This window comes from Panthera onca, chromosome E3 (assembly GCF_046562875.1).
Source record: "Panthera onca isolate mPanOnc1 chromosome E3, mPanOnc1 haplotype 2, whole genome shotgun sequence".
In the NCBI taxonomy this organism is placed as follows: domain Eukaryota; kingdom Metazoa; phylum Chordata; class Mammalia; order Carnivora; family Felidae; genus Panthera; species Panthera onca.
Window position 1 is genome coordinate 10,624,302 of NC_138354.1, and position 26,095 is coordinate 10,650,396.

The 26,095-nt window shown below is 56.4% G+C and overlaps 1 protein-coding gene across 4 annotated transcripts in view; it reads left to right on the forward strand.

The window, feature by feature from the left end:
- Positions 1-26,095, forward strand: part of CLIP2 (CAP-Gly domain containing linker protein 2) — a 74,853-nt gene that overhangs the window by 23,544 nt on the left and 25,214 nt on the right. For all 4 annotated transcript variants that reach the window (XM_060649169.3, XM_060649172.3, XM_060649171.3 and 1 more), the window contains 3 exons: positions 11,488-12,044; positions 23,401-23,525; positions 25,108-25,321. In XM_060649169.3, coding sequence (XP_060505152.1) covers positions 11,488-12,044; positions 23,401-23,525; positions 25,108-25,321 — 896 coding nt within the window. The remainder of the gene's footprint in view (positions 1-11,487; positions 12,045-23,400; positions 23,526-25,107; positions 25,322-26,095) is intronic.

The following is a 26,095-nucleotide window of genomic DNA, read 5'->3' on the forward strand; positions in this document are numbered from 1 at the left end:
TCCGGCTCTGACCCAGCCCTCAATGCCCCTTCTAACTGCCTCCGCTGTGTGACCCTGGAAGAGTTACTTAACCTCTCTGAGCCCCAGATGGGATAATAACCTCTCTCTGGTGGGATCCAGAGAGTTAACGAGTGTGAAGGGCCTGCAAGCTACAAAACTCATTAAAGACTCCTTTCTGTCCCTTTCCCCATCCAGGGTCTCCTTACTGAAAAATTTCTAAGTGTCAGGCACCCACCTCCCTTCCATTTAACCCAGTCACAGCCACCACCGTGGCAGATTTCCTTCCAGTCTTTTTTCCTATCGCACTTACTGTTTGAAGCGGTGAGATCGCGGGCTGTGCCCAAACCTACGTGTCACTTTTCCATACCTCTTGTCTCCCGCTGCACTGCCACAGGGTCTTTGCATCATCTCGAAGGGCTACGTAGGCTTTCGAGGGACATGGGAAAGGGCCACACGGTGTGGCATACGGGCTGCTTCCTAGTCACACCGCAGGGTGGTCTGGGAGCCCCTGAGGGTGGGGGCTGCATGGTCTGACTCTGCCTGGGCCCCCCACCCTGCAGGACTGTTCCAGGGAGAGGAGGAGCGGCTCAGTGAATGCCCGATTGATTGCAGAACGGTGCCCGCCCATGCCCGGCGCTAGTCTACAGCTGGGCTCGGCGCTCCCCTCCCTCTGTCCCTGGCACCCGCTGCCTTTGCTGCCTTTGCAGGTCAGAGCAAGATGTCCAGGCTCAGGGAGGGAGCAGGGAGCCCAGAGCAGTTGGCCTGGTGAGCAGGGAAGGAAGATGTGTGAGGCCCACAGCTGCTTTCGTCCCTCCCCCAGTCTCTGGAGAGGGGGAGGGGCAGGTAGAAGAAAAGGACAGTGTCATCCTCACCAACCCCCTCCCCCCCCCCCACCGGCTCCTCAGGCTCCCTTACCTCCCCCATGGCACTGGCCATCTGCCTACCCCTGCAGGAGGCTGGGACCCTGTGTGGGGGACACTGGGGCCTCAGAGGTGAGTCTGGTGGAGGCTGGAGCCTGGGGTGGGGGATTGAGGGGGTACTAGGCTCTGCTCTGGGAATCGGGCAATGGCTGCCTCCCAAAGCATGAGCTCAGCCTCCGGGCAGAGGGTCTGGCCAAGGGCCGGGCCTGGACTGATGCCCCTACCTCCCGCCCTGTGGAGATTGGGGAGGGGAGGGGAGCTGTGTCAGTCCCCAGAGCTGTGACACACAGGAAGCGGCAGGAACAAGGGGCCATTGGAGGGGGATTGTCTTCCCGGGGGGAGGACGGGAGGGGGCCCAGAGGTGGTCATAACGGCAGGTGTGCAGGAGGGCGGGGTCTGGGCCCCACCAGTGGGCAGAGACTGGAGAGGTCAGGGGCAGCGCGGCCAGACAGGATGGGGCACACCCCTGGCGGCTGCTTCAGATCAGACTGTCAGGGAGGGTCTCGCTCCGGAGGTGACATTGGTACCAAGATCTGAGCCACAAGCAGGAACCAACCCAGCCGAGGTTAGGGGAAGAGCATCCAGGCAGAGGGAATAGCGTCTGCAAAGGTCCTGAGTCTTGAGATGCCTGGGGGCTGGAGAGCACCTCGAGTGGGCGAGGGGGGAGTATTGGGAATGGGTCGGGGGAGGCGCTGGGGCCCCAGGGCCCCAGCAGAGAGCTGGAAGCTGGTGCCAGGGCCGCCTGGGGCTTTGCAATGTATCCTGGGCCTGAGGGGGGAGAAGGGGGTCCAGGCCTCTAGGCTGGCAGCCGTCTTGGCTGCTGGGGAACAGCCCTCCCTTCAAGTCAGGAGCCGCCTGTGGGGATCGGGCAGGGTCCACCAGGGCCCTGTGATGGTGGGAGAGAAGGGACAGATAGGGGCCCTCAGCCCTTCCCTGGGGCCTGCTTCTGGGCGCCAGGTGGAGGCAGGCCAGGCCAGCAAGATTGGCCACGGTGACATGGGGAGGCTCAGGGCTGCTGGGCCAAGGGACCGATCCTAGGTCACTGCCGTGCTCCCTCTGCCCCTGCCCCTCCCCTGCATGTCCCTGAAGGGCCTCTCCCACCCCCTGTACTGTGGTCCGGCCCCTGAGGCATCTCATTTAGAAGCCTCGGCATTTGCCACCCTCTACTTCACAAGCAGGCGTCTGACCATGTTTCTGCTCATTAACAACCCAGTGGGATAACTCTTTCTCTCATTTAAAGATGGGAAAACTGAGGCTTCAGCTGTCATTGAAGTTGCCCAGAATAACAGGGCCAGGGAGTGGTGGCGCTGGGATGGAGACTCTGGGCTGGGGCTGAAGCTGGCTCAGGCCGCCGGTACCTGCCACCCTGCCACAGGGAAGGCGTGGCTGGGACCCCCAGTTCAGTCCCAGCCCCACACACTCGGCTCCTGTCTTGGGCAGCTGGCAAGTGGGAGGAGTGATCTGTTCTCCGTAGGTTGGTCACAGCTGTCCCCCAATGCGCCTGTGGCCTTTCCTCACGCTGGGGACCCAGGACATAGGAGGTCAAGGATAAGTGTGCATGGGAACTCCCCTCAGGCAGGGAGCGGGCCACACGGGGCTTAGAGGATTCACCTCCTATACTGTGATTCCCCCGAAAGGGCCTGCACAGGGCTGGTCCCAGAGCGTTTTTGGCTTATGGAACTGGGGCCCGATGTCCTTCATCCCCTGTGGGTGCTGCAGACACGGGAGCCAGCCTACTGTGCCCGAGATGGGGCCGGCAGAGCTTGGAGCTGGCCTGTAGCCTTAGGCACTGGCCCTATCCTACTCTACTCCTGGACGATTATGTCTTTCACCTTGGTGCCCGGCTCCCTGGGAGAGCAGGTGGCATCCCGCCCGTGTTTTCAGTGACTTGTCCCAGATGCCGTGCAAACCTGGGCAGAACGGGGACAGACCTCCCGCCTTTGATCCTGCCCCAGGCAGCACTCATCTCCCTTCAAGGTCAGCTTCTCCAGCCCTCCTCCCCTAACCACATCCTAAACTTTTTAATGGCATCAGGATGGGGAAAGCCAAGCTGAGCTTTTTCTGTGGCTGGGCTGCAGGGCAGGTGGGGGGTGGGGCAGCCTCCTAATGCTCCTGACGTCGCCCAGTATCGACCCCGGGGTGGGGGGGGGACGCGCAGGGGCCCATCTTGTCCGCGCCTGTCTGCCGTGCTGTGGCCGGAGCAGGGCTTCTCCATGGGGAGCTGGCTCTGCTCTTTCCAGGGTAAGCCTCCCACATCTTTCTCCTCCTGGGTCCCCACCTGAGTCTGTGGGTGGGGGCTCTGTCCTCCTGGTTCGGGAGTAGGGGGAACCGAAGGGGACTTCTGAGTTCAATTTGGCTCAGGAAGGAACAGTGAACAACCCTTGGGACAGGGCACAACCTTGGAGTGGGCTGATAGAGGGTTCCTTCTTCGGCGAGGGATGGCTGAAGGCAGTGTAGCAGGGGGATGCTGGGCCTGTGTGGCCACAGAGGGTGGGCCAGGGGAGGGGGGTGGACTCAGTCCTCCCTGGAGGCCATATTAGCTGGCTCTGTCAGAACGACTGACTGGGGAGTGGACTGGACTGGGAGGTTCGCGGTGGGAAAGCCGGCACCCTTGAAGAATGCGATGGGGACCCTGTCCCTTCCTTCGTAACCTCCGCCTTGAGCATCTGCTGGGGACAGGAGAGGGCTTAGAGCACAAGGCTGCTTTGGGGTTTGTGGTGCATTTATGTCATGTTGCTTTGGGGCCCCCGGGGAGGGGAGGTCAGTGTTGTGGCCAGTCTGCGTTTCGGCCGGGTCCCAGGCTCCGAGGATGGAGAGGGGAGTCGGTGTGGGACTCAGATGTATCCCCGAGGCAGCCTGTGCAAACCAAGGGAAAACGGAGTCCTGTAGAGTGGCTGTGCCAGTGAAGAATGTTGGAGCTGCTGTGATGGACAGGCAGGGTATCCTTAGGTGACACAGAGAGGAAAATGCCAGGGTGACCGTTCTGTCTGGGACAGCCCTAGTTTATGTCCGTGGTCATGGCACGACGCTATAGTAATAACTCCTCCTTTCTCTTCAGGGTGTCTGGTTTTGGATGACGAATCATATCGTCACCTCCTTTAAGCAGTCATGGTGCTCATTAGCACGTTAAAGGCTCTTGACAAGTCCTGCAGCAAAGTAACCTCAACTTTATTTAAGCTGCAATTTCTCAATCTTCTTTGAATTTGGAGGTTCAGTGTTTATGTTCATAATATCTGTTATACCTTTGTGGAACTATGGTCTGTAGAACATTTAGGGGATGCTTGCTTCCTTGGGGGACTGGGTCTTACATAGGCATGCTTTTTTCCCTCTGGCCTTCAGGGACACAGGGCAGACTTCATTACACCTTTCAGTTCATGACATACCGTCTCTGTGAGGCCCTGCAAGGCCCCTCTTGTGTTTTCGTAAGATTGGTATCTTTTTATCGCGTTTTCTCTTCCCACCACCCACATCTAGGCATCCGTGTCTATGTTAGGACACTCTTTCTTTAAACAAATTTGTTTTTAATGTTTATTTGTTTTTGAGAGAGCCAGAGAGAGAGAGCATGAGTGGGGAAGAAGCAGAGAGAGAGGGAGACATAGAACCTGAAGCAGGCTCCAGGCTCTGAGCTGTCAGCACAGAGCCCGACGACAAGGGGCTTGAACCCACAGACCGTGAGGTCATGACCTGAGCCGAAGTTGGACGTGTCATCGACTGAGCCACCCAGGCGCCCCTTGAGCCCTCCTTTCTGACCAAGTATCATATCAGAAACACCTTTCTGTATAACCTGGGAGAAGTATTTTTAAAGTTGCTCAAGAATCTGAAAGACTTGGGGCGTGCTGACAGCTCGGAGCCTGGAACCTGCTTCAGATTCTGTGTCTCCCTCTCTCTCTGCCCCTCCCCCACTTATGCTCTGTCTCTCTCTCTCTCTCTCTTTCTCTCTCTCTCCCTCTCTCTCAAAAATAAACAAACATTACAAAATTTTTTTTAAAAGAAGAATCTGAAAGACTTGACCATAATTTATATAACTGCTTCCGTATTTGGGGGCACTTAGATTGAGGGTCTCGTTTCTGTTGTTGTTTTAAGATTTTTTTTTATGTTTAAGTCATCTCTACACCCAGCATGGGGCTTGAACTCACAACCTTGAGGTCAAAGAGTCGCATGCTCCACCAGCTGAGCCAGCCAGGTGCCCCCAAGGATTTCTGTTGTTGTTTCTTTTGTGAATGACAAGTCAGTACGTCCGTTTCTTCTTTTAAATTATTTCTTTGGGAAATGGACCAAAGATGACACTCCCTACTTAATTTTTTCTCATTGAAAATATTGTATTTCACTTTTAAAACATTTTATTAACCAAATTAACACAGGCTCATTATACCAGTCCAAGGTGAAACTAGAAAGTGTTCCCTGTCTAGAGTTGAAATGACCAGGGTGGGGGGTGATGACGTGAGTGGGTTTGTGTTTGGCAGGGGTCCCGGATGGCTTTGGACAGGGGTGAAGCAGGACAGGGGGTGCTGGAGGCTGAGAGAGACCCTTCTGGAGGTTTCTGCGGCAAGCTGTGTGGAATCTCGCAGGCCTGATCTCAGGAGGGCCCTCTGAGACCCTAGAGGGAGGTGTGCATTTCAGAGTTACTTCTGTGGAATTACGAGATCTGATGAATAATTGGATTGAGGGTAAACAGTAGGGGAAAGAGCAAGGAAGATTTGTGGTCTAAGTGGGTGTTGGGGATGCACTCCAGAGATGAGGGGTACAGAGGAGGCACTCTTGGAGAGGGGATCACCGTGGTTCAGAACGTCAAGTGTGAGAGATCCCAGGGGACATCGAGGGGATGCTGCTGGAAGGGGCAGGTCTGGCAGCAGGGAAGGGATCTGGACTGGAGAGAGAAATTGGGGCCCAATTTCTACTATATCTTCCTGTGTCGTTTGGATCTTTTACGAGGAGAATGTATTCAGGTCTTTCAGGAAGGCAGGGGTGTGGCAGCACGTAAGGAGCTAAAGGTGCGGGTGTGGGTTAGATCGTAGGGGGCACCGTGTAGATCAGGGCTCCCCAGGTCCTGACCTCCTGCAGCTCGCCCCTCCCCTCCTACTCCCTGCACTGGAGACGGGTCAGAGACTTGGTGCTTGTGTGCCTTCTAGCCTGCCTGTCATTCAGGGCGTCTGTAGAGAATTTTGGTGGGTTTTGAGGCTGGCCACCTGTCCAGGGTGTGGGTTGGCACCGGCCCATACCGGCTCACAAGAACCCATGGTGAAATTGTCAGGAATTTTACGAGCCAGATGTTAAAGGCAGCCTTTCCCTAAAAAATTAGACTGTGTGACCTTACAGTTTAATAAATTCTATTAAAAACATGGGTAACAAATACTCAAAACTCATGATTTCTGCTAGTGCTTTTAGTAGGGTTTATACCACCATTTTATTACTGGTAAAATATTACTGTTTTACTGCAGGTAGGATTTTATAGTATCTGTGTTTGTAAGGTTATTGCTCTGTGGTAGAAACACCGTATGATCTCTTTCCACATCCGTGTTCAGTGACATCATGCTGGTAGCTTGAAATTGACCACGGTGGGAGAATTTACGTTATGGAAATCGGCAAACTCTACAAATCAGGATTATTGTTCTCCTGGAGAGCTAATTATTTTTGTTCAAAAAAAAAATTTTTTTTAACGTTTATTTATTTTTGAGAGAGAAAGACAGTGATAGAGCGTGAGCAGGAGAGGGGCAGAGGCACAGGGAGACCCAGAATCCAGAGCAGGCTCCAGGCTCTGAGCCCACAGCACAGAGGAAGCTGTCATTTTGCGGGCTGGGGGTGTTCGTGGCACACATGGGGAGCCAGTGACCGGAGGAGAGGCGAGCGATGGTGGGGAGGTGGGTCCCTGGGGAGACCGAAGGGGGACGGGAGTTTGCCTCTACAGGGAGAAGGGCGTTCCAAGCTAGAACAGTGAACCTTCGCTCCCCAGCCCCAGGCCCCCACGGATCTAGTTCCTTCTAGTCGGGGAGGTGGCCAGCTGAGTTGTGGCTGTGCGGTTCTCTTGTTATCTGGACCCCACCCTGGTGTGAGCCCCCATTTGGCTGTGCCTGTAGTCCCTAGCATCTGACCCTGGGTGCTCAGAGAACTGGGTCCCCGGGAGCTGAGGTTTGGAAGGCCTGTCCCCTCTTCCTGAGGCAGGGAGGGACCCAAGTCCCCGCGGGGGGAGGGGGGAGGGGCGGGTGCTTCCTTGCCTGGGTGCCCCGCCTCCGCTGCAACAGGCCGCCAGCTGCCACCACCCCACCCCACGCCCCTTAGCCCTTTTTTCAAAGTCCTGCTTTGAACTTGAAACCCGGCAGTAGATTCCCTCGTGCCTGGAGTCTGGGGAAAGGACCAAGTGCTCAAATGAGGTTTAAGTCTGTTGCCGCCTTTCGCTTTTGTGGGGGCTTGCCGGGCCAGGCTGCTCTGTGCAGAGGCTCCGAGGGCGGGGGGCGGGGCAGGCCCTGCCGTCAGGGAGCTTCTGGAACCTGCCTCAGAGCCCGGTGGGTGTGACGGTGGGTGTGACGGGAGAGCCGGCCAGGTCTGACAGCCCTGGGAGAACAGGGAGGGATGCACAGACTGTCAGGTCCTGGCCGCTCTGCCCTCGCCCTCTGCCGTCCTGTGGGGGAACAGGTGCAGGTCCAGGAAGGGGCTTGGCCAGGCCTGGCTCCCTGGATGGAAGGGGATTCTATCCCTGTTTTCCATGCCTCCCCAAGCCCTGGTCTCTGGAAGCTTCCTGGTGTGAGGGGGGAATTTGATGAGGGCTTGTCCCGTGAGGCTGGGGCCGCCGAGGGCACCGAAGAGGAAAAATGAAGCAAAACCCCCGCGCGCCGTCGCCACGGGCTTGGGACCTGGCTTTTAGCAGCTGTTAGAACAACTGGTCTCTGGGCCTATGACCTTAGAAGGGGCGGGTGGGGAAGAAAGATTACCTGAGGGTCTGCCTGACTCGGGACAGCTGGGGAGGACAGCTGTGTGGGCAGCTTCTGACCGAGAAGGGCCACACTGGGTCCCCCTCGACCTGGGACCCTCCTCTGTGCTCTGAGCAAAGAGGCCGGGTAGGCACAGGTGCTCACCTGCGTCACAGCTGCCCAGGTCAGTTAGCAGACATCATGGAGCCGCTGGGCACAGGCACGTGTTCTAGAAACAGATACCGGAAGGGTAGGTGCCACACATGCGAGCCTTGTGGGAGAGCTGTTGAGGGGGAGGGCTCTGAGCCAGACCAGCTGGGCCTGACTCCTGCCTGGGTAACTTTGGACAAGAGTATCTGCATGGTAAGAATGTAACGTAGAGGGGGCGCCTGGATGGCTCAGTCGTTAAAAAAAAAATTTTTTTTTTTACATTTATTTATTTTTGAGAAAGAGTGAAACAAAGCATGAGCGGGGGAGGGGCAGAGAGAGAAGGAGACACAGAATCCGAAGCAGGCTCCAGGCTCCGAGCTGTCAGCCCAGAGCCCGATGTGGGGCTCGAACCCACAAACCGTGAGATCATGACCTGAGCCGAAGGCGGACGCTCAGCCGATTGAGCCACCCAGGCGCCCCTTCAGTCGTTTAAACGTCCAACTCTTGGTTTCAGCTCAGGTCACGATCTCGTGGTTCCATGACTTTGAGTCCCGCATCGGGCCCTGTGCTGGTAGTGCAGAGCCTGCTTGGGATTCCCTCTTTCCCTTTCTCTCTGCCCCTCCCCGACTCATGCTGTCTCTGTCTCAAAATAAATAAATAAACTTTAAAAAAATCAAAAAGAATGTAACGTGGAGAAAGTATCCAGCCCGTTGATCCAGACCGGTAGCTGCCCGACTCTTCTCGTTGATGGACCACAGCACCTTGGGCATGGTTATGATGGGGGCCGGAGCTGGGCCATACTCCAATATGTGGCTTCCTCTGGCTGCTTTTCGGAGTGGCTTTTCCTAAGGAAGGTGCCCGCCTGATCTGGTGAGTGGGAGAACCGCTGTGGGGTTCCCAAGGTCACCAGAACCTGCCTGGGAGCCCTTCTTCTGCCTCCTGGGACCCTTTGTGGTTCTTAAATGTTTAAAAATATTTTTTAAAGTTCATTTATTTATTTTGAGAGAGAGCACGTGAGCAGGGGAGGGGCAGAGAGAGAAGAGGAGAGAGAGAATCCCAAGCAGGCTCCACACTGTCAGCACAGAGCCCGACGCGGGGCTCGAACCCACGAACCATGAGATCATGACCTGAGCTGAAACCGAGAGTCAGACACTCAATGGACAGGGTCACCCAAGTGTCCCTTAATTTTTTTTTTTTTTTAATTCTTTAGTCTTCGTATAAATCATTGTTATCAAAATAACATGACAGTCAGCCCTCACTGTGCCCTTGGCTTGGGCCAGGCACCGAGAACAGCCCCAGAAACCAAGGTGCAGGTGAGGAGGAGACCCAGGTGGGGCTAGGAGCTGCTGGTCTCTGGGGCTCCAGGGCCTGCCCCCTCAGCCACTGTGTGGCCTCTGCCTCATGGCATCTCAGTGGTGGAAGAGAGCCTGGGGGGGCCCCCCTTCCAGGGTCCCGCCTAGGGGTCTTCTCTTAACAGGAAGCAAAGGGGACGTCTCTACATGGGACGGAGTAAAAGACAAGATTGTTCCCTGCTTATAAGGAACTGTAGGGTTTGGGCAGATTCTGGAAAATGGGTTCATTCAAGGGAGTCCAAGATTTGGGGTGATTGTAGCTTGAGGCTTGGCTTGGCAGGTGCTTAGTGCTCTATTTTTGGTTTAATATACGTGTGTACCCTACACCAAGAGCCAGAGGCCTCTAGCCAGGCAACCTAGGTAAAAGTGCCTGATCTCTCTGAGCCTCAGTTTTCCTCATCTGTAAAGGGGGGATAACAAAATGACTTCACAGGATTAACCGTGAAGGTCACACGGGCTACTGTATGTCAGGCCCTTAGCACAGAGCATCAGTTAGTGGGTTGATCACCGTGGTTGTTAGTCAAGTTCAGCAACGGAGCCTGTTGATCTCCCAAGAGCCCAGTCCACAGTTGAGAGGTCCCCTTTGTCAGGACTCCCCCCCCATCCCGGCTGCCCCGGCCTCGGGTGCCACGTGCTTCCCCATTCCCGCCACCAGCGCCCCAGAGAGAGAACCACATGCTTGGTCTTGCACATCGGGCTGGGCCTTGGAGTTACATGGCTTCCCCAGCGCCTAGAAGCTCTGGCTTCCAGTCCTGAGCTTCTTGCCAGGCCTGGGCCCAGGGTCTCTTGGCGGTGGCTGAAAGGAAGATGCTGGTGGGAGCTGCTTCCCTGTAGCCCCTCACTGGCTGCCCCTGGAAAGGACTAGAAACATAGGCATCACTGTTTCACAAACACATCAGCCTCTGGAGAAGAGAAAGGTGGGTCCTTCTCTGCCTGATGCTGAGTCTGACAGGAAGTGGGGGACAGCCTCCAGACCTCGTGGTGCAAATGGGGAAGTTTCCTGAGCCCCATAGCACAGGAGGCCCTGCGTGGGGCCCAGATATGCATAAGGCATGTGGGTTCAAGTCCTGTTTTGTCTTTTCGTGAGTGACCTTGAGCAAGTTGCTTCTCTTGCCTTCCACGTCCTCGTCTATAGCATCTCAGGGCCCGGGCCCAGGGGGCAGGCCCCTTCCCTGGGTTTGAGTCCCATTTCTGCTGTGTGACTCTGGGCAAGGCCCTGGCCTCTCTGAGCCTCAGGGTCATTCTTCTTCTAAAGAGGGGCTGGGTCAGGGCACGGAGAGCCCAGAGGTCAGCCCCAGGATGTTGGAAGTGAAGGACTTGTCTCCCATGCACCTCCCCCTCCCCCCTTTTCCTGGTCTATGCAGTCCTGATGCTTTGGGCTGCAGCTCAGGGAGGGGAGACTCAGCAGCAGAGCAAGAGGCTTTTCTGGCTCCTTCCTTGCCCCAGGGTGTCTGTGGCTGTCCCCAGCTGTCAGGGAATGGGTTGGAGCCGTTTGTATTGGGCCCCGAGCTGGCTGGGGTGCAGGGTGGGGGACACAGAGACCACTTCCCCTTGGTGGTGGGCCATGAGTGGTCTCAGGTTAACAGCCAGGAGCCTGAGCCCGCTGGGAGGGGGAGGTGGCAGTTTGTAACCCTCGAGAATGGGTTCATTCCTGGCCCTCGATCCTGAGTGACCCTGAGCTGTGAAAGGTGAGGCTCTGAGGAGGTGCTTTCCTGAGTTTGCCCTTTTTTTTTTTTTAAGTTTCCTTATTTATTTTTGAGAGAGACTTAGCGAGCGCAAGCGGGGGAGGGGCAGAGAGAAGGAGAGAGGGAGGAATCCCAAGCAGGCTCCGCTTGGTCAGCGCACAAGCCCGACTCGGGGCTCGAACTCACAGAGCCGTGAGAGCAAGACCTGAGCTGCATTCGAGTCGGACGCTTAACCGACTGGGCCACCCAGGTGCCCCCTGAGCTTTTTTTTAATCCTTGAACCTTCCGGAGGGATTGGGAGATAGGGAGAGACCTCGGGGACGCCCAAGGCCGCGCTGCCCGCCCCCCCCTCCCCCCCCCCCCCCCCCGCCGTGCGTGCCTCAGTTTCCCCATCCGTCAGCCAGTGCGGGGGGCGCCTCCCGGTTCCCACCGCGCACCCCGGAGCGCTGACCACTGCCTCTCTCCCGCCCCGCAGGCTCCCCCCTGCACAAGCAGGCCTCGGGCCCGGCCGCCGCCGCCACCGCCCCCCCCGCCGCCGAGAAGCCGGGCCCCAAGCCGGCCGAGGTGGGCGATGACTTCCTGGGGGACTTCGCGGTGGGCGAGCGGGTGTGGGTGAACGGCGTGAAGCCGGGCGTGGTGCAGTACCTGGGCGAGACGCAGTTCGCGCCGGGCCAGTGGGCCGGCGTGGTGCTGGACGACCCGGTGGGCAAGAACGACGGCGCGGTGGGCGGCGTGCGCTACTTTGAGTGCCCGGCCCTGCAGGGCATCTTCACGCGGCCCTCCAAGCTGACCCGGCAGCCCACGGCCGAGGGCTCGGGCAGCGACGCCCACTCGGTGGAGTCGCTGACCGCCCAGAACCTGTCGCTGCACTCGGGCACGGCCACGCCGCCGCTCAGCAGCCGGGTCATCCCGCTGCGGGAGAGCGTCCTCAACAGCTCGGTCAAGACGGGCAATGAGTCGGGCTCCAACCTCTCGGACAGCGGCTCCGTGAAGCGGGGCGACAAGGACCTGCGCCTGGGAGACCGCGTGCTGGTGAGTGCTGCCACCACCGCCCCACCTTCAGGGGCAAGCTGGACCCCAGGGGCTGGGCAGGGAGGGGACTCGGGGGTGGGAGTGGGGGGGGGGGGCTCGGGGGGGGGGGTCCGGGCTGGGACGCCCAGTCCTCATCGGAACCACAACGGAGTGACCGGGGATGCCGGTCCAATGGGCTCTGGAGACTGTCGCCGTGTGACCCTGGGCGAGCGCCTTAACCTCTCTGGACCTCAGTCTTCCCATTTGTAAAATGGGTTGGGATGCATGAATATGTGTAATGCCTCTAGCCGGTGCCAGAAACTTAGGAGGTGCCCCATACATGTTAGCTCTTGTTGGTTTTATCCACGGATCCCGCCCGATGGTATTTCCCAATGGTATTATCCATTGACCAGCATGGATGCCCCAGGCCTATCCTGGAAAAGGCCGAGGACCACAGGGTCGGGTGGTTCAGACACCTAATCGGCTGTTACGCAACGATCACTATTGGTGTCGGGGAGAGAGTTGGGTCACTCTCTGGAGCCAAAAGGACCATCAGCCAAGTCTTCCTGCCGGGGGCCCCTCTTCTCTGCCGCTCCCTGTCATTGGGCCACGTTGGAAGGGCCAGTGGCCCCAAGTCCTTTAGAGTCTGGATTCATCATCTGGATTCATTCATCAAGTCCGAATGAAGCAGTGTTTCCCTGGCACCTGCTGTGGGCTGGGCTGGGCTGGGGGGGGGGGGGGGGGGCGGGTGCCAAGGTCATGGCAGGACAGGGTCATGTTCCTGCTGTACCAAGCCCAGGGTTAGGGTGGCCGAGGTGACCCCAGAGCTGACCCTGCCCCCCCCCCCCCCCCGTCAAGAACCACAGTGTTGGAAAGGAGAGAGTAACCCACGAGGCAGTCTCTGAAGGGCATCTGGTGGGCTTGGGTGTGAGAAGCCAGTGGGGGTAGAGTCAGCTGGTGGGGGACACTGTGTTCATCAGTCTTCTGCAGGACTATGGGGACCAGCTACCTGGAGCTCCAAGGCTGAATGGGGAAGGGTTTGGGGGGCTCCAGGGTCCCCTTGTGGGGACTGCAGGAAAGTATTGTTGCCTGGGATTCTCCCTCCCTACCCCGAGGACCTCACACAACGCCAAGGTTTCCCCTGGAGGCTTCTGGGTAGGGTATTTGGGGCAGGGGCAGGGGAAATAGAGGAAATGTTTATACCTATTGCCTTGTTGAATCCTCAAGCCCACACCATGATGTAATTTTATCCCCACTTTGTGGATGGAGAAACTGAGACTCAGAGAAGTTTAAGAACTTACGTAGTAACTTACAAAGACTCAAACCAGCCCCCGCAGCCTGCCTTCCTGAGTCTCTCTACCCTGGTGATCTCTCTGGGGTCTGCCCACCCCAGGGGCCGGTTTCCCAACCTGCTTCCCTGTGGACAGAACTACCCGCTTCGGTGATCTGGTGGAGGGCGTGGCCAGGCTTGGTCCCTGCCCTCCAGCTCACTGTCTATCAGGGGAGAGAGACAGACATCAGTGTTTCCTTATAGATCCGGGTGAGTGCCCATCACGGAGGCTTGACCTGGTGGGGGGCATCCCCGAGGCCGGTGTTCGGGCTGAGCCGAGGGAACGGACTAGAGAAACAAAAGAGTAGCAGGGCTGAGCTGTTGTTAGCAATGGTGCTGGGCAGCATTGTGCCTATGAGGCTGGTGTGGGCTTGACCCTGAAGGAGTGGAGGGGGTTTGCTCTATTTGCAGAGGGACCATGGCACGGGCAGGTCCATCTTTAAGCGCATCCCGCTTGCTGCTTGACGAGGAAAGGATGGGAGGGGGCAAGAGTGGAGCAGGGGAGTGGCAGAGGGCTGCGGTGGCAGCTCCGGGGACAGGGGGCTAGACTCTCGGGGCACTTGTGACTTCCTAGTCAGGGTCCTTGTGGTGGGGCTGTTGCTCTACTGTTGCTGCCACGGCTCCCCGGGAAGCCGTCCCCACCTGGCTGATGGGACCCAGGCAAGCTGGCATATAGTCTCACTGAGCTGTCTTGGGGGTGCCCGGGGGCCAAGGGCACCTGCTGGCCGTTGACCACTATAGGGAGATCGGGTACAGGTTGGTGCCCTTGCTGCTACTTCCCGCCTGTGTGATGCTGGGCAAGTCACTTAACTGAGCCTCGCCCTCATTCATTCATTCATTCATTCATTCATTCATTCATTGTCTGTCCATTCAGCAAAATGGGCGTAGAAGCCCCCTTGGGCTGCTTTCATTGAGAACATTAAGAAAGCTGGTGGACGTGAAGTGTTCACAGTTACTCGGGGTCTGGTGAGTCCCGTGAGTGCCGTGGGTGTGGTCTGAGACCTCTTTGGGGTGGGAAGTGGAGGCCCAGGGGGTTATGGGCCAGCACTGGTTGGTTCTCAGGTTGCAGGAGTGGGGAGGTTGATCCCCAGTTTGATCCTGTCTGGAACTCCCTTTGCTTCCCTTTTAGGGAGGGCAGGGGGGGCATACAAGCCTGCACAGGGTGGGCACTGCTCTAGAAGTCTCTGCCAGGCCCTAGCCCATCAGCAGGGCTGGTGGCAGCCAAAGCAGATGGGCCTTGCTGGCTTCCTACCGCGGTCTTGGGGGCGTCCCTCACACTGGGGGCTGTGCCCAGCACTTTCTGTACCTACTCTTTTTGGGTCCGGCCCACTGCCTTAGAAGCTGGGAGTTACCCTCCCATTTCATAGATGAGGAAACTGAGCTCAGCCCTGGAAACAGCCGGTCTGGAGTCACGCAGCCAGGAGGTAATAGCCATTCACTCATTCATTCATTCATTCATTCATTCATTCATTGATGTTTGTTTATTTTTGAGAGAGAAAGAGAGAGGGAGGGGGAGCGTGTGAATGTGCACGCGGGGGAGGGGCAGAGAAAGAGGGAGACACTGAATCCGAAGCAGGCTCCAGGCTCTGAGCCGTCAGCACAGCTGAACTCCCCAACAGCGAGATCACAACCTGAGCCGAAGTCGGACGCTCATCCGGCTGAGCCACCCATCCCTCTATTTATACTTACCAACTGAGACTGCCCTAGAAACAGGATATCCGTGGATTCTGGGTGGGGGGAGGAATTTACACACGGGGTTTGCTTCTACCGAAAGGATGGAGCCCCATGTGTCCCCCATCCCACCGGAGTGTGCAGCTTCTCCAGGGTCGGTCCTGCAGCCTGGTCCACTGCTCACGGCCAGGACCCAGCTGGCTCAGCCGACCCCAGGACTCGCTTCTCCCTGTGCCTGCTGTGGACACCTGCTACGTCACCTTCCTGTCCCTACTCCACCCTTTAAAAAATTATATGCTGGATGTGGGTGACTGTGGAGGCTGGAACTTACTTGAGGACAGGAGACAATATCCAAAAAATATAACTGCTTTTGCGGATTTTATAAATCATGTGATCCTATAAATGCATTATCAGGGCCCTTCCCAGGGCCTTGGAGGAGGCCGGTGCAGAAGCTGTATTAGCTTCACCAGCTGTTAAACCTGCTTCTGAACTGGGTCAAAGGCATGAGCAGTATTATTTATGGTCTTTAAGTCATGTTGCTCTTCAGAGGTACCTATGGATCCTGGTGTCACTGGGGCCTCAACGCTACCCCCTGAGGTGCAGGTAGCAGCTAAAGAATCACGGGCAGTTTATTTACGCTCTCTGTGCCTCAGTCCCTTCACCTGGAAGATGGGAGAATAGTTCACCTGCCGGGTGTGCAGGCTGTTTAGAAGCCCTGCTCAAAGTCAGCTCTGAGTGTTAGTTCTTACCAGCCTTAAAGTCCTTGGAGGGTGGGTGTTCCCTTCGGCCACAGGGGTCCCAGGTGCAGTGAGGGGCTCGGAGCTCAGAGAGCCTCCCTGAAGTCACAGCAGCTCATGACGGCCTGGTGTCCTTGGCCCTTGTTGGTCAACCACGTGCTCGGGCCCGCAGGCTGGTTGCCCTGCCTTTGTCCTTTTCCGCCCCTCCCCTGCCCCAGCACACACACGGATAACCTTTCTGATCCGTGCCTGGAATTCCTCCAACGATGAGCCACGCTTTTCTGATCCCTTCTTCTACTCCCCGCCACCCTCAGCCCTCCGTCCGGGGCACCATCTGGGGCCCCCGCCGCCAGCTCCTACCCGCCCCTGCACAGGGGCCTCTTTTTTCCTTTCTGGGTCCCCCTTTCCAGTCTCCCCACACGCTTGCCCTGGCTGCGCCCACCTTAAAAACAAACTGAGGGGCGCCTGGGTGGCTCAGTTGGTTGAGCGTCTGACTTCAGCTCAGGTCATGATCTCGCGTTCCATGGGTTAGCCCCGCGCCGGGTTCTGTGCTGACGGTTCAGAGCCTGGAGCCTGCTTCGGATTCTGTGTCTGCCTCGCTCTCTGCCCCTCCCCTGCTCGTGCTCTGTCTCTCTCTGTCAAAAATAAATAAACATTAAAAAAAAACCGCAAAACTGAGCCCCTGCCCGATGTCTATTCCAGCCATGCCCACTTCTCTGACCTCCCTTCAGCTAAACGCTTGAAAGCCCCCTCTGTGCACGCGGTCTCCACCCCTGCTGTCCAGCACCCTCTGCTCTGGGGAAACTGAGGCTGCCACAGATCTGCACAGTACAAGTTAGAGCGACCGGTTCTCTGTCCTGGCTTTATGTCCCCTCCCGGCAGAACTGGGCACCGTCCATCTCCCTGCCTCCTTCTGGAAGCACTTTCTTCCTCCCTCCCCCCACCCCAGCTTTCCTCCTACCTCCTTGGCCAGCAGGGAGGTGTTCCTTGCCTCAGGTCAGGTCCAAACTCCAGCCTTGGCTCGTCTCCCCCTGTGCAGTCTCCCTGCTGGAACCATCTGGGCCTGTGACTTAGAACAGTCGGGACACATGGGGCGTCCCACTGCCCAGGGGTGGCTGGTGTCTTAGATCAAGTGCTTACGCAGCATCCCTGCTTAGTGTGTGTTACTTTCCCGGGGCTGCTCTAACAGCTGCCACCAACTAGTCCTGTACAGGAAGGGGGTTTTCTCTCCGTTCTGGGGGTTAGCAATCTCAAGTCAAAGGTGCTGGCAGGGCCATTCGCTCTCTGAAGGACCAAGAGAAGAACCCATTCCGTGCCTTTCTCTTCGGTTCTGGAGGCTGCTGGCATCCCGTGGCATTCCTTGGCCGGCAGCCACCTCACCCAGCCCCTCCCTGCACCTTCACACGGTCTCTTCTCTCGGTGTGTCCGTGTCTCTCCTCTTCTTATAAGAACACCAGTCACATCCCATTAGGGCCCATGCTAATGACTTCCCCTCACTTAATCCCGTCTGAAGGACCTCAGCTTTAAATAATACAAACATAATAATATAATTAATAATAATAAGATCACATTCAGGGCGCCCGGGTGGCTCAGTCAGTTAAGCATCCGACTCTGGATTTTGGCTCAGGTCATGATCTCGTGGTTTGTGAGTTCGAGCTCCACACTGGCGGTGTGGAGCCTGCTGGGGATTCTCTCTCTTTCCCTGTCTCTCTCTCTGCCCTTCCCCCCACTCACGCTTGCTAGAGAGCAAAATGCTCTCTCAAAATAAGTAACTAAAATAAATAAACTTTAAAATAAATAAGTAAGGTGGGGTGCTTGGGTGGCTCGGTGGGTTGAGTGTCTGACTTCAGCTCAGGTCATGGTCTTGCGGTCTATGAGTTCGAGTCCCACATCGGGCTCTGTGCTGACAGCTCGGAGCCTGGAGCCTGCTTCCGATTCTGTGTCTCCCTCTCTCTGCGCCTCCCCTCCATGCTCTCTCTCTCTCTCCTCTCAAAAATAAACATTAAGACAAAATTTTTAAAAATTTTAAAAATAAATAAATAAATAAGGTCACATTCACAGGTATGGGGAGGGACGGGGGAGTCAGGACTTGAATGTATCTCTTTTAGGGGACATGGGTCAACCTGTCACACATGCCCCAGGCAGAACTCATGTGTTTATCCCCCACCCCGTCCCTGACCTGCTCTTCCCGTCTTCCCCGTCCTTGTGAACACTCACCTGCCTCTCCAGCGACCAGGCCAGGAACTTGGGACTCAGCCTTGTGCCCTGTTTTTCTCTCCTCCCCAGCCATGCGACTCATCTGGAAGTCCCCGGTGCTGTCTCGAAAACACACCGGAATCTGTCCCCATCCTACCGCCTCCCCTGGGAGGCTCCTCTCTCTTGGACGGAGGGCCCGCCTCCTCCTTGGTCTCCCTGCCCCCACCCAGGTCCCTGCACCGCACAGGTTCCCATCTCACCTGAGATAAGGCCCACCTGCCTTCCCATGGCCCCCAGACCCTTGTCAACTGCCCGCCCACCCTCGGGCCACCCGGCGTCCCTCCCTCCCTGGCCGAGCCCGGCCGCATCCGCCTTCTGTCCTCTCCTCCAGTGTCCCGGGCTGGTCCCTGCACAGGGGACACTGTCCCCCAGAGCTTCCCACAGCTCGATACCCCCCGTCCGCGAGGCCTCTGCCCCATGGGCTCTTCTCGGAGAGAGAGGCCTCTGATGTCACCCTGCCCAGCCCCTCCAACCGCTTGGATTAACAGCAGGAGTCCACTTCCTCCTCCTCCACTGCCGGTTTCCTGCCACGGCCGAGAGCGCCTTGACCACGGGCCTTGTCTGTTTTGTCCACAACGGCTGGGCCCCTAGGGCCCACCGCAGAGCCTGGTGCCAGGAAGATGCTGAATGAACCACTCAGGGCCCCGGGGGGTGGTCCTGAGCGAGCAAGGCGCCGCTGGCCCCGTGTCGGGGCTGCACAGGCTAGTTGAACCCCAGGTTCTTCTCGCTGGCGGTTGGTCACATCAGCAGCTGTGGACACCGTCAGGGAGGGCCACCGAGGGACCGCTTGCTTCTGTCCCCTCATCTCCCGAGAACGACCCTTCTTCCCGGCCAGCCCTTCTTCCCACCAGTACCACCCCCTCCCCCCAACACAGCATCCCGGCAGGTGCTGGTCCGGCCTTGGCCGTGAGCCCCTCGCCGTGCTCTCAGCAGCCCTGTGACGTGGGCCCGGCATGCCCCCGCCCTGCCCCTCCTCCTGATGGCAGAGCTGAGCTGGACGGCCCGGGGGCCCCGTTCTCTCGCCGTGTGGGCGCTACCCTGATCTGTGGCAGAGGCGTGCATTTGAAGTGAGTCACCAGTTTTGACTTCCTCAGAGGAAAGTCCCTGAGAAACAGATGAGCCTGGCCTGCCCACCAGCGTTGCTCTGGGAGACCTGGGATGCAGTTGGTGTTCGGCCCAAATAACCTGCGGGTGGAGCAAAGGGGAGGCTGGGGCCTGGCACGCAGTGGGGCTGGGTGCCAGGGAGTGTTCTCTTTTATTTATTCATTTTTTTTTTTTAAGTTTACGCATTTGGAGAGAGAGAGCAGGTGAGAGACAGAATATCCCAAGCAGGCTCCCCAATGTCCAGCCCGATGCAGGGCTCGAACCCACAAACAGATCATGACCTGAGCCAAAATCAAGAGTCGGACGCTTAACCGGCTGAGCCACCCAGGTGCCCCTAAAGAGGGAGAATCTTGAATAGGCTCAGTGCGGAGCTCGATCCCCTGACCCTGGGATCATGCCCTGAGCCAAAATCAAGAGTCGGACGCTCAACTGACTAAGCCACCTAATCACATTTTCTATAAACCTAAAATTGCCTCCAAGAAGTCTATTAACTTTTTTAAAGTAAAGAAGGATTATATCAAAAAAAGAGAGAGAGAAGAGGCTGATGTCCTCCATCTGGAGGGTGAGGCCTGCCACACCCGGGCTGGGGTCTCGGTGAGCAGAATCTCGGGGGTCGTCGGGGAGACCGGTGTCCCGAGGTTGTGCTGACCAGGGTGGGGCGGTCAGTGCCACACCCATCCCCTCTGGAAACTTCTCCATTGCCTCTGCCTTGCTCCCAGCTCGGGGAGGGTACCCACCTGGCTCCGTTGTGCTGTAGGAGGAGGAAGGGACAAGGAGAGGATTTGGGTCCGGAGGCAGCTGAGGACCAAGGGTGAGGCAGTACCCTCCCGGGCCGGGGAGAGGTGGGTAGTGCACTTGTAGCCACAGACCCCCGCCTGAGGGGAGCCTGGTAGCTGTGCCCCGCGAGGACCGAAGAAGCAAGAGAGAGAGGTCCAGCAGGCTTTTCCGCTCCCTGACTACTCTGAACCTCAGTCTCTTCATCTAGGAGTGGAGTAATGCTGCACACTGCATAGCGCTGTGACGTTTAGAAATCGTGTCCTCGATGTGCCCGGCAGGCAGTCGGTGTGGGGGAGACGTTGGGAGTGGAGTGAGTTTTGATTAGCGAGCTGGTCCCTTTCAGGCACACGTGAGGCACACTTGGGGGTGTCAGAGGAGGTAACATTTAGGTTCCGGCAAACACGATGGATAAACACGCATGTCTGCTTCCACTCTTCCCTGAACCTGCCTGAGAACGACAGGGAAGGGAGGTTTTTTTTTTCTTTTAATGTTTATTTACCGTGTGTATGTATTTCATGTTTTATTTGTTTATTTTTTAATGTTTGTTTTGAGAGAGAGAGCGCGTGTGCATGCACACACAAGCGGGCGAGGGGCAGAGGGAGAAGGAGACACAGAATCCGAAGCAGGCTCCGGGCTCTGAGCCGTCAGCACAGAGCCCGAGGCGGGGCTCGAACTGGTGAACCGCGAGATCACGACCTGAGCTGAAGTTGGACACTTAACCGACTGAGCCACCCAAGTGTCCCAAGCTATGCACATTTAAAAAAAATTTTTTTTGATGTGTATTTACTTTTGAGAAGAGACAGGGAGCAAAGGGAGGGGCAGAGAGAGGGAGAGAGATGAGAATCCCAAGCAGGCCCCGCACTCTCAGTGCAGAGCCGGACATGGGGCTCGATCCCGCAAACCAAAGAGATCATGACTTGAGCTGAACTCAGGAGTCAGACGCTCAACCGACAGAACCGCCCATACGCCCCAATGCAATGAAATTTCTATCCTGATGGCTGACCCCCTTTCCCCGCTGGCGTCTTCTAGAACCCTCCTCAGGGTGAGCACAAGAAGCTTTTCTGGGGAAAGTGGCCAGTCCTCTAACAAATTAGAGAAGGTCCTACAGGCATTAGATCTGAACAGAACACCACTATGTACGTGAGTATGAATGTTCAGTGAACAAAAATGCTCTGGGAAAGCAAAAAAGTATGACACATATAAGAAACTCCACAGAAGCATTAGAAGATCGATTTGAGGAGGCGCCTGGCTGGCTCAGTCAGTAGAGCATGCAGCTCTTGATTTTGGGGTCGTGAGTTCAAGTCCCACTTTGGGGCATAGAGATGACTTTTTAATTTTTTATTTATTTATTTATTTTTAATTTTTTTTTTTCAACGTTTTTTATTTATTTTTGGGACAGAGAGAGACAGAGCATGAACGGGGGAGGGGCAGAGAGAGAGGGAGACACAGAATTGGGAACAGGCTCCAGGCTCCGAGCCATCAGCCCAGAGCCCGACGCGGGGCTCGAACTCACGGACCGCGAGATCGTGACCTGGCTGAAGTCGGACGATTAACCGACTGCGCCACCCAGGCGCCCCTAGAGATGACTTTTTTAAAAAAAAGATAAATTAGGGGCACCTGAGTGTCTCAGTCACTTAAGCACCTGACTTCGGCTCAGGTCCTGATCTCACGGTTTGTGGGTTCAAGCCCCACATCGGGGTCTGTGCTGACAGCTCGGAGCCTGGAGCCTGCTTCAGATTCTGTGTCTCCTTCTCTCTCTGCTCTGTCCCCACTCACACTCTGTCTCTCTCTCTCTCTCTCTCTCTCTCTCAAAAATAAATAAACATTAAAAAAATTTTTTTAAGAGATAAGTTTGAGGAAATCTCCCAGGAAGTAGAATGAAAAGACAGATGGAAACAGGAGAGAAAATAATACCCTCAGAGAACCTTCCAGGTGATCCAGCTTCCAAATGTAGTGGTTCCAGAAAGGAAACAGGAAGAGGAGGGTAGAAGTCAAAGAAGGAATGCGAGAAAATTCCCCGGGATTGACAAGGGTTTCTTGGTTGAGAGGGCCCACGGGAGCCCAGGCAAGGGACGAGGCCCACACCCAACGCACCTCACCATGTGCCTGTACAGCCCTGAGACAGAGCAAGCTCTGCCCGTTTCTGGAGTGGGCAGACGGGCTCGCCCGAAGGATCGGGACTCAGGTCGGCTTGGAACTTGTCAACAGCCACCCTGGAAACAGAGAGAGGGAGCTTCGAAAGGCTGGAGGAAGAGACCCAGCCCGACGCCTTCAACCGTGAGGGAAGCAAGAGAATTGGAAGCAGGCGTTCACACAACGACCTGTATGTGGATGTGCACGGCCCCTTGATTCACGGTGGTTTACTGGAACCACTGGAAACGACCCACGTGTCTTAAGAGCGGACGAACGGACGGACAAAATGGGACGGAACCCGTATGCTGGAATTCATAAAAGGGAATGAAGTGCTTCCACGGATAGACGTGGGTGGACCTTGAGAACATGATGCCAAATGAAGGAAAACTAGACACAGAAGGTCACACGCTGATAATTCCACTTCTGGGAAATGGCCAGAATCAGGCAATCTGTAGAAAAGAGTGGTTGCCTGGGGGTGGGGGTGGGGGTCTGCTTCTGGGCGCAGAGTTTCTTGGGGGGGGGGGGGATGAAAATGTCCCGGGACCAGAAACATGATGGTTGCGAATATACTAAAAAGCCCCAGGGCTCTGCACTTTATAGTGGTCAAAGGGGTGAATTTTATGCTATGGGAATTTTACCTCAATTAAGCAAAAGTGAGGCTAGAGTAAAAATTATTGTCCATTATGCAAGGGCTCCAATAGGTTATTTCTTCATGTGCTTTTTTTTTTTTTTTAATGTTTATTTATTTTTGAGACAGAGAGAGACAGAGCATGAATGGGGGAGGAGCAGAGAGAGAGAGGGAGACACAGAATCCGAAGCAGGCTCCAGGCTCCGAGCTGTCAGCCCAGAGCCCGACGCGGGGCTCGAACCCACAGGCTGCGAGATCATGACCTGAGCCGAAGTCGGACGCCCAACCGACTGAGCCACACAGCAGCCAACCATCATTTAACCATTTTTTAAGGATAACGTTTATCGACACGTTAGGTATTGATAATGGTATTGCCAGACAGCACACATTCAGTGCTTAATCCTCAGGAAGGGGGGAAAATAACTAACTAACTAACTAACTAACTTTTTGGAGGCGACGATGCTGAAGCTCAGAGAGGTTAGGCAACTTGCCCAAGCTCACACAGCGTGTAAGTGGCAGCGTTTCAGTGCACGTCGGTCTGTCTCCAGAGCCCTTGCACGGGACAGCCCTGGGAAGCTCTGGTTTTACCCGTATCCCTCGCTGCTGTCCTCGGGCCTCTCCTCCTCCTCACCCCCTCTTCCTTCTCCCCTGCACACTGGAAGGGAGAGGGGAGATGAGCCTGGCCATCCCTGCCTGTGCCCGCTGCGTCCTCTGGACCTGAGTGTCTCTGTGCGCCAACAGGTCGGCGGGACGAAGACGGGTGTGGTGCGGTACGTGGGGGAGACAGACTTTGCCAAGGGCGAGTGGTGCGGTGTGGAGCTGGACGAGCCCCTCGGGAAGAACGATGGGGCGGTGGCGGGTACCAGGTATGGCGGGCTTCCCCCGGGGGAGTCTGGGAGGGGGCTGCTCTTCCGGGGGTGGGTGGGTGCAAGGGCTGGGGCATCGGAGGAGGTCAGCATTGAGGGTAGCTGTGGGTACCCTCATTGTGGGTAGCTGGGCCACTCACCACGGTATAGATGCTGCCAGCTTCCTTCTGCCTGAGGCAGGCGCTGCGAAAAGCACCCCCATTTTACAGGTGAGAGAACAGAGGCCAGAGAGGTCATTGCTCAAGGTCGCACAGAGTCACGGGCAAGTGCTAAGTGGGTCATTGGTTCTGTGTTCCCTCTTCCATGCCACACGTGGGGTAGGAGCCCTAGAAAAGAGGAGGCGGTTCCTGCCTTCCGGGAGTTCCCCTGGGTGATACAGGAAATAATCCGATACTGGCCCGTGTCCAGCAGCTATGAGTGGTGTCACCACTGGGTTCCAGGTCCCTTGCTGTCCCTGATTAGAGCTGACTGCCTGTTCTGCTGGGTCAAGAGGGTCTAAGGCTGGGGCTGGGGGTGTGATGTCCTGGGTGAGCAGTGTGTGGCAGGGGCGTGGGGCTAAGGCCCAATGGCCCAAGAGCCTGTGTTGGCTGTCCCGAGGCTAGATTGTGTGGCCCAGGGGAGGCTGTGACAACTCTGAAAAGGAGTGGCCAAGGTGGTGCAGGCCAAGCTGCCAGGGGAGGAACCATACTTGAACCAGGTCTTGAAGGGAAGTAGGGTTTTGTTTTTGGAATGGCTTGAGGAAGATCTGCTCTATCGGGGCGGGGGGGGGGGGGGAGGACAGTCCCAGCAAAGACCTGCATACAGGAAGAGGCGGGATGGGGTGGCAGTTTCGAGGAGAGTCAGAAACTGGACAGCACCAGCTCTCTGGTCCCATGTGGAATCTGTGCCCAGGAAGGTTCTGGGAGAAGACAATCCAGAGTTTCTGGGACAACACTTGGCCTTCCTGTTCTCAAGATGGATGTTTCCACTCACTCTTGCTCTCAGAATTCAGGGCCAGGTTGGGAGCCTCAGCCCCCACCTCCAAGGCATCTCCTTCAGGCTTTTGTTGCTCTGTGCTGGAAGCATTGTGCACAGAGGGCCAGTGGCGTTCCTTGGGGCTGGGGTAGCCCAGGGGCAGTCATGAGAGTGGGGCTGTAGATGTGGCTGGGAGGGGGGGGGCACTGAATGGTGTGAGGGAGCCAAACCCAGAAGACTGGGGGGTCCTGTCCTGGCTTTGCCACTTAACCAGCTGGGTGACTTCAGGCAAGTTACTTAACCTCTCTGAGCCTAAATCTCCTCATCTGTGAAATGTGGATAACAGTAGACTGGTTGGGGGATTGAAAATAGCACTCATGTAAAGGGACTGGCACAGAGTGGGTGCTCAATAATTCCCTTCCCCTCCAAAATATGCCCACTGGCTACTTATGGCTGCAGAGAATCTCAGACTGTACTCACTGTTATTCCATTTCTGGGAGTCCCATCCATTGGTCGTGGGGTGAGGGTGCTGGGACCCCCAAGGCCAAACCTCTCTGCTCAGGTAGGCTAGGGGTGGCTCCAGGCTGTGGGACCATGACGGCAGTGTGTGTCTGTCCTGCCTCCCCAGGTACTTCCAATGCCCGCCCAAGTTTGGCCTCTTTGCCCCCATCCACAAGGTAATACGCATCGGCTTCCCGTCCACCAGCCCTGCCAAGGCCAAGAAGACCAAGCGCATGGCCATGGGTGTCTCGGCACTGACCCACAGCCCCAGCAGTTCTTCCATCAGCTCTGTCAGTTCGGTGGCCTCCTCCGTGGGGGGCCGGCCCAGCCGCAGTGGACTGGTGAGGGTGGAGCCGGGGAGGGTTAACCTGGTGTGTGTGTGGTGGGGGGGGGGGGGGGATTGGGATAGAAGGAGCCAGGTGAGCCAGTGACCCCTGACTTGCTCCTGCTCTGGTTCCAAGTATTCCTCTGTGAGTTTGGTTTTTTGCTTTTTGTTTTTTGTTTTATGTTTATTTATTTATTTTTGAGATAGAGCAGGAACACAAGTGGGGGAGGGGAAGAGAGATTGAAACAGAAAATCCTAAGCTGGCTCCAAGCTGTCAACACAGAGCCCGATGCAGGGCTCGAACTCACAAACCGTGAGATCATGACCTGAGCCAAAATCAAGAGTTAGACACTTAACCGACTGAGCCACCCAGGCGCCCCATCCCTCTGTGGGGTTTTTGAACAAAGATGAAAGCTTAGGGGTGTCTGACTGTCTCAGTAGTGTATGCAACCCTTGATCTTAGGGTCATGAGTTCAAGCCCTACATTGGGCGTAGAAAAAGAAAAAGAAAAACAAAGATGAAAGTCCATATCTTTCAATAGAGAAGATTGATCCATTTACATTTATTGTTATTTTTGTGTTACTGATTTATCAGTAGCCTAACCCCTTTCCTGGGAGTTAAGGAGGGTCATACGGGTACAGGACAAGTGATATGGGTAGAGGGTAGGCAATACAGGTGCAGAGCAGGGAGTCGAAAGGTTGCCACAGTCACCCTGGGTGAGGGGAGAAGGTGAGGCTGCCCTACTGGACAGAGGGTCTTCTGTGCAAGCCCAGTCTAGGTTGGGGGTCTA